The following is a 7,022-nucleotide window of genomic DNA, read 5'->3' as shown; positions in this document are numbered from 1 at the left end:
GTGTTTGTATCCTTTGGGCCTAAGCTGAGCTGGTTATGGGAATCGTCTTAATAGTTTGTATTGTCTAGTTTAGCTTGAAAGACTGTTTCTACATCCAGTTCTCCTACCACAGCACTTAAGTCATGTATTTCATCATCCAGGCATGACGTACAAACAAAGAATGTGTCCTAATACTTCACTGATCACGCACAGACAAATGACATAACTAGTCCATACAGCAGGTCAAGAAACTAGCAGAACAAAATGTACTCCCTTTATTCAACATTGCCTTGGAAACGGACAATTGACTGATACACAACAGTGCAATTTCTTCTGATTTCTATGTAAGGACTTTGCTGCACTATTTCATATTTATATTTCCCCATCATTAAGTGCTTGACATCTCTGACCTTTGCCGACCACATCCAGTGCATGTTAATTAAAAATGTATTTTGTACTGTCAATAGTGTGCCAAGAGGAATGTACACAATACATCTCACAAGGTAAACTGATCTAGACATGGACAGAGTAAGTGCGTCAGCAGTGACAGCAGCTATCATGTCTCATCTGGCCACAGATATGGTTGAGGTAAAGTCATTGTTCAGACCACCACGAATAAATAGCTGCGAAAGAAATCGCAGAATTTCGATAAGTTTTAATGTAAAACAACAATTTACCGCTTTTCATTTGATCGAAGGGACCTGATACATTTCATTAGACCTAGTCCTGAACTGAGGTACATGTCAGCAATTATCCATTGAAAGAGGACCTTAGTCCTAGACTGGCTTATCCCTGCCTGGGATAACTCCTTTGGACTGCAGTCAAGGGCCTTTGCTATGCCCAACGCATTAGGTACCCATAGGTAGTAAGAGTCATGATCAACAATAGTATTGTCATTGTTTCCCTCGAGAAATCAAAAGAAACTTACTGGAAATGTTTTTTTAAACGCTTTCTACGTCCTGATTCCCAGCCTACACACTACTAGACTTAGTCAGTGAGATGCAACTGCAAGCAACTCGTGTAAACAAGCCCAATTTCTCATCTGTAATCTGCAACCTTTTGTTACTTTAAAACGCCTACTTGTCATCTGTTTGGACTACAAACATGGCTGCTGTAGACAGTCTCTGTGTGTGCTCTGCCTCTGCTCTAATCTCTCGGCATTCTCCAGTTCCTCCTCTCTTCCCTCCGCCTGATCTTCAACCGTTGCGATGGACATCACCGCCTGAGGATCCTCTCCATCATCTTCCGTCTCTTCTTCCTCCTCCTCCTCTCCATCATCCTCTTCCTCCTCTCTGCCATGTTCCTCATCCTCGTCTTCGTCCTGGTTGACGTCGGTGCTCTCGTCGCTGTGCGGCCCTCCCCTCTTCCTGCTCCCTCTCTTCTCCCCTCCGTCGGCCCCCGCGGCGGGGCACTTGTGGTCCCGGTAGTAGTTGTGTCGGGTGAAGCCCTTGTTGCAGGCGGAGCAGCGGAAGCGGTAGTTGTCGGTGTGGGACTGCTGGTGTTCCACCATGTGGGCACGCCTGCTGAAGGCCTTCTGGCAGAACAGGCACTTGTATGGTTTTATACCTTGGCGGCAGAAACACACACACACACACGGGGCGAACATCACTCAGTTGTCCGATGCAAGTTAAATGAAGGGTTTCTCAAGAGACGCGTGTATGTGCATGTATGTGCTTTCAAGAGTTTGTGTTTTACATGAGCGACAGGTGTTTTTGCTTACCAGAATGGGACAGTATGTGTGCTTTCAGCTTGTCGGGCCTGTTGAACTCTTTAGTGCACCCAACATGTGTCCTGAAATGACAACAGCACCCTGAATGATCTGGAAGGACACACTGAGACACACAGGAGACTGGACGAACAGCTGAGGACGAACATACCGGAACGGACACTTGTATTTCTTGAAGGGTTCGTGAATAAGCATGTGCCTCTTGACTTTATCTTTCCTGTTGAACGTTGCCTCACAGACGGAGCATTTGTATGGTTTTTCACCTAGAATCAACAGTCAACCCATCAGTTAGTCAACCAGTTCATCAGTCAATCACCAAATCAGCCAACCAACAAGCAATTCGGTCCACTAGTAAGCCAATGGATGAATGAATCTATAATATAATCAGGTGTTCTAAACACCCTAGTTCTCATGGCTAAACACAGGAGGTGTAAACAGCTTTGCACCCTGCCATGTCCCAGCCACGGTCCCGCTGACCTGAGTGGATCCGCATGTGGAGCTTGAGGTAGTGCTCCGTCTTGAGGACCTTCTTGCAGATCTGACACTTGAAGCGGCCTCCCACGCCGTGTGTGGGGAGGTGGCGTCTGAAGTAACGCTCGCACGGGAACACCTGACGGGGAACAGGACACAATGAAGAGGCCTGATGGGACAAACTTGCCCTGACGTGTTGATGGTTGATCCTAGTTGAAGAGCTAATCACAATGATCTGCTTTTCAGAGTTTTGGAAACTCCTGACTTACAAATCAAATGTGTTGTGTGTGTGTGTCCTCCTGTTGTCTCCTACCTTCTGACAGTGAGGACAGGGGAAGTTGTGGGAGGCGGTCAGGAGGTGTTGCTCCAAGGCCTCCTGGGTAGAATACCTGCTTTGGCACTTCATGCACCTGGTGAGGAGAAACGTTTACCAACTGCTTTTAAATCTTCTGCTACAAGACATGAAAACAACCAACTAGGGTGAGGGACCAGTGTGCCTGGCCTGACCTGTAGATGGTGGGCTCCTTGCGGGTGCTCTGCTGGGGGCAGAAGCAGTGGGAGTACTGGTGGACCCCCAGCTCAAACAGTGAGGGGAACACCTTGCTGCACAGGTGGCAGCGGTACGTCAGCTGCTCCTGGTGGGACCGGATATGCTCCAGGAACTGCTCCAGCTTCTGGAAGGTCTGGGAGCACGTCTTTACCACACACTTGTAGACCTGGACCATACAAATCCTTATGTTTCACTGACACACACACGTACATTTGACAAGAAACACGCAGACAAATAAGTAGCTCCATGTGACCTGCCCATGTGACCTGCCCAGTTATGTGGCTCACCTGCTCCCCCTTGTGTTGGGTCATGTGGGACTTCAGCTGGAAGTAGGTGCTGAACTTTCCGGCACAGAACTGGCACTGGTAGGAGCTGTCGATGAGGACTATCTGCTTTGTCTGGACCTGGGTCTGGTTCTGGGCTTCCTGGGCCTGAGCTTGGGATTGGGACTGGGGCAGGCCGTTCTGCTTGTCCTCCCCATGGCTGCCATCTCCTTCAGGCTGGGAGTCACTCTCCCTGTCCTCGGACTCTCCTGGAACCTCTGAAGATACAGTCAAGATCATTCCCAGCCTAACTCTCAAAGTATTTCCGAATATGAATATAGCTACTCTTCGTTTGCAACAATGCCTTGATAAGAGTGAATTCAACATTCATGCAGGCAGCATGCACAGGAAATGACCTCACAAACACACAGGATGTCACACACTCGAGGTTACCTGGCTGCTCCGCCTCTTCCTCTGTCTGCTGCTGTAGCCCCTCCCCTTGCCCCTCCTCCTCTGAGCAGAGTGGGACCACCTTGACTGTGATTGGCAGTCTGGACACCGTGCTGGCCACGCCTAGAGGCCACACCTTGTGTGTCTGCATGTGTTTCTTAACGTTAGACTTCTGGGCGAAGGCCCGCCCACACACGATGCACTGAAAGGGCTTCTCTCCTGTGTGGCTGTAAAAATAGATAGATTTATTAGTAGGGTTGCTTTGGAAATTCATTGTGTGCCATTCGACAATCGTCAGACAAACTAGACGACCAAGATGCCAACAAAAACATTGACGATTGGACCAATAACAAACAAAAACTTTGACTCCTGCAACAATCTCCAGAACACGCTATCTAGACGAAGTCAACAATAAGGATACCACAGAATCTAAGGTGTATTACACCACACCCATCTCAGTGGAGACCAGGAGATTGATAATGGTTGGGTAACATTGTGAAGGTGTTGCCTGGAGCAGGCCAAGGAGAGTCCTCCATGTTTTATAAAAGGTTTGGTGAAGAAGTGGGAGGAGCCTGTCACCTTCTGATGTGCTGCTGGAGATCAAAGTTCTTGGTGAAGATCTTTTCGCAGAAGTTGCATTTGAGCTTCGGGCCTTTTCCTTTGAGTTGTTCTGCAGAGCAGGAAGTGAAGGAAGATGTTAACCACAGACCATGTGATTCATGGATTACTGACCTGAGATGCAACATTAAGTTGTTTCCTGTCCAACTCCAAAGTGGACATGTGAACCATACTGAGCGGTTTCCCTGGCCCAGACTAAATCAGTGGATCAAAGAGCACGTCGATAGGAAACGAACCTGTGGCTCCGTCTGGCCCTTTCTTGTCGTTCCGTGGTCGCTTGGGGATGATTACCTTCTCAAACTCCCCCAGCTCAGCCAGGTTGGCAGTGATGCTGCAGGTCTTGGCCTTGGTGCCCTGCTTCCCTGGGCTGTAGACTGGGGGAGTGGTGAACGACTGACTGTCCACGCACTGGCTGGGCACCTGGGGAGGGGAGCCATGTTGGATCAGAGGATGACATTGAGCTAGCACTACAAGCCAGGTTAGGACAATAACACAGGTAACTGTATACAGGGATCCATGGATACAATCCACTAGCGTACTGATTGTCAAGGCTGTTTTGTGTGACCACAGTAAATAATTCCTACTCCATTACTAAGAAAATTCCTTAAAGACGAGTCACCAACTAATGATAGGTTCAGCCCAATTGAAAGTCAGTCTAAGTGGTTAACCAAACATGTTTTGTTTCCTCCTATTGGCACTTATTTGCTTTTCACAATGTATGCTTCATGTTTTTGCTCCCCACAATGTTTTTGGGGCTATCTCGTTGTTTATGATCATTGACCTATGCACTTTTTTAAAGCTCTCTCTTGGAAGTCGCTTTGGATAAAAGCGTCTGCTAAATTAATACATGTAAATGTAACTCACCTGAACAGACTGGAACTGCTGCAAGCCCAGGGTTGGAATCTCTGCACCGCCGCCCCCGGCCATAGGGGGCAGTGTGCTGTAGACCTGAACAACAGAGTTGCTGTGGCTGGAGGGCACCTGAGAGGAGAGGGGCTGAGATTGGGCCGACCCTGGGAGAGGATGGGACTGTTGCTGATGCTGCTGTTGCTGCTGCTGCTGCTGCTGCTGTTGCTGCTGCTGGGGTTGTTGGTGGTGGTGGTGGTGATGGTGGTGGTGGTGATGTTGCAGGTACGACACACCTGTGTGCATACTCAGATTACTCTGAGAGGAGAAAGAGCTCATTAAGTGAGAGGACAGGACAGCTGGTTACATTAGTACAGTTTGGTGGGATTTCTTAAAAGCACAGTATGGGTGATTCAAGCATTCCTTTATGGAGTATCCTAAAGCCCTTCACTGTTGACAATACCTTCGGACACTGAGCTAGGGTTGGTCCAGGCCTACCTGTATGGATGGCTGCATGGCGGCCATGGGCTGATCGATGGAGGTGAAGGCAGAGATGGCCGACATGAGGATGTCGTCACTGACCAGGACATTCCCCTGGACCAGGGTGTGGGTCAGGGGGGACGGAGGCACAGTGATGTAGGTGGACACCTGGTGTGGACGGGGAGAGCATCACACACCACTTTGAGGGCAAGCACACACAGACATACACACATTATGCTTGTAATCACTTTCCTAGATCAGTCGTTCATATGATTGGTCGTCACCTGTCTGTTGGCAGGCGTCTGTGGCCCGGTGCTGATGGAGGGTACGGGGGTGTAGGCATTGCTGGATGCCAGGGAGACTGTGGAGAGGGAGGGGGAGTTGGCCTGGCACTGCTCCCTCTTGTGTGTCATGAAGGCAGGCAGGGAGTTGAACTGTTTCTTACACTTTCCACAGAGGAAGACGTCTTCGTCGTCTGCGAGGAACATCAACAGGGAACATGGTGATTCAGGCCCTTCATCAAAACAACGTTGTGTCGCCTCACATTGTTTTGAAAGAGCTGCATGGATTATTGTATTTGTCTGGTTCTAATCCAGCCTCTCCCAGTCCTGGTCTTCTGGATCCCCTGCCCTTCGTGTTTCAGATGTTACCCTTTTCTAACACACCTGATTCAAATTAATGTTTGTGATCAGGCTTCTGCAGCGCTTGACAACGACCCATTCATTTGAACCAGGTGTGTTGGAGCAGGGAAACAACTAAAACATGCAGGACAGGGGGTCCCAGAGTTAAAGACCGCTGTGATAGAGAATAGAGTTCATAAGGTAGGTAGTTAGCTCACCCATGGACTGGATGGTTGAGGTCCCAGAGACATTCTGGCTGTTTGGGTCAGGCACTCCTCCCTGGCCATCTAACAGCGACTGGACCGCCAGAACCGTCTGGTTGTCCATCCCTCGGAGAAGAGAGCGAGACAGACAGAGGACCATTAGAGAGGCGGAGGTGTTGCACCACTTTCACTTAATAGCAGCTACCTATGACAGTTAGAAAGAACAGCCTGCTCTGGTTGGTGCTTCGGGTGTTTGTGAAAATCTTTTGGAGTGGTATTTCCAATCACTTCAATTATTATTGTCAAAAAAATTATTAGAGGTTGATCCGAAAATGATCACATGCTATCTTTTTACCGCTTGTTAGCCGTCGCTATCTGCACACAATTGTTTACAATTACTAGCATAGCTAGCTAACGTTTCCAACCGAGTACCTCTCAGCACTCACTATAGCTGCAGAATTGCACATCAGTGTGCCTGATAATCATGAAATATATCAATCAAATAGCAACATTCGGCTTTTGTATAGGTGAATGACTGAAAACTAGCAATTTACAGATACCTTCCAATACTTCAAATATTGCTTGCGCCATCTTTGAGATTCCTCTCCGTGTAGGCGCTCGACTAACAAGCCTGCGACTGTGACGACTTCAATGGGCAGTGCCGAATCTCATGTCTCAAACAACGGATCCTGGTTATATTATGACGCATATATATTTATTTCTTGTCGTTATGGATAGGGAAATGATAAACTGACTCTAAATCAGTTGTTAGTTAAAGGAGTCAAGAAGTCAGAAAACATCTTGGTTGTGGTTAAT

The 7,022-nt window shown here is 48.2% G+C and overlaps 1 protein-coding gene across 2 annotated transcripts; it reads right to left on the bottom strand.

The window, feature by feature from the left end:
• Positions 1–455: 455 nt before the first annotated feature.
• On the bottom strand, positions 456–6,890 carry znf341 (zinc finger protein 341). Of its 2 annotated transcripts, XM_062459875.1 has the most exons (15): positions 6,767–6,890; positions 6,222–6,332; positions 5,668–5,858; positions 5,402–5,551; positions 4,922–5,221; positions 4,294–4,477; positions 4,019–4,109; positions 3,443–3,666; positions 3,014–3,267; positions 2,684–2,892; positions 2,490–2,586; positions 2,183–2,315; positions 1,857–1,968; positions 1,700–1,770; positions 456–1,545 (listed from the first exon to the last, which is right to left on the bottom strand). In XM_062459875.1, exons 1-15 carry the CDS (start codon positions 6,795–6,797, stop codon positions 1,076–1,078), a joined length of 2,628 nt encoding a protein of 875 aa, XP_062315859.1. In that variant the 5' UTR covers positions 6,798–6,890; the 3' UTR covers positions 456–1,075. The 2 variants fall into 2 exon arrangements, with proteins under 2 accessions (XP_062315859.1, XP_062315858.1); XM_062459874.1 differs by lacking the exon at positions 6,767–6,890 and having other exon boundaries at positions 6,222–6,571.
• Between the last annotated feature and the right edge of the window lie 132 nt (positions 6,891–7,022).

Source organism: Osmerus eperlanus, chromosome 4 (assembly GCF_963692335.1).
Source record: "Osmerus eperlanus chromosome 4, fOsmEpe2.1, whole genome shotgun sequence".
Taxonomy (NCBI): Eukaryota; Metazoa; Chordata; class Actinopteri; order Osmeriformes; family Osmeridae; genus Osmerus; species Osmerus eperlanus.
Note: the sequence above shows the minus strand (reverse complement) of the source record. Positions and strands in the feature narration are given on the sequence as shown.

Excerpts from the sequence above, each read along its gene's own strand:
- znf341 (XM_062459874.1), bottom strand. The coding sequence starts at position 6,366 with ATGGTCCTCTGTCTGTCTCGCTCTCTTCTCCGAGGGATGGACAACCAG. Across the intron at positions 5,859-6,221 it reads CTCAACCATCCAGTCCATGG|ACGACGAAGACGTCTTCCTC; the intron begins GTGAGCTAACTA and ends TGTTCCTCGCAG. Across the intron at positions 4,110-4,293 it reads AGGGCCAGACGGAGCCACAG|AACAACTCAAAGGAAAAGGC; the intron begins GTTCGTTTCCTA and ends CCTGCTCTGCAG.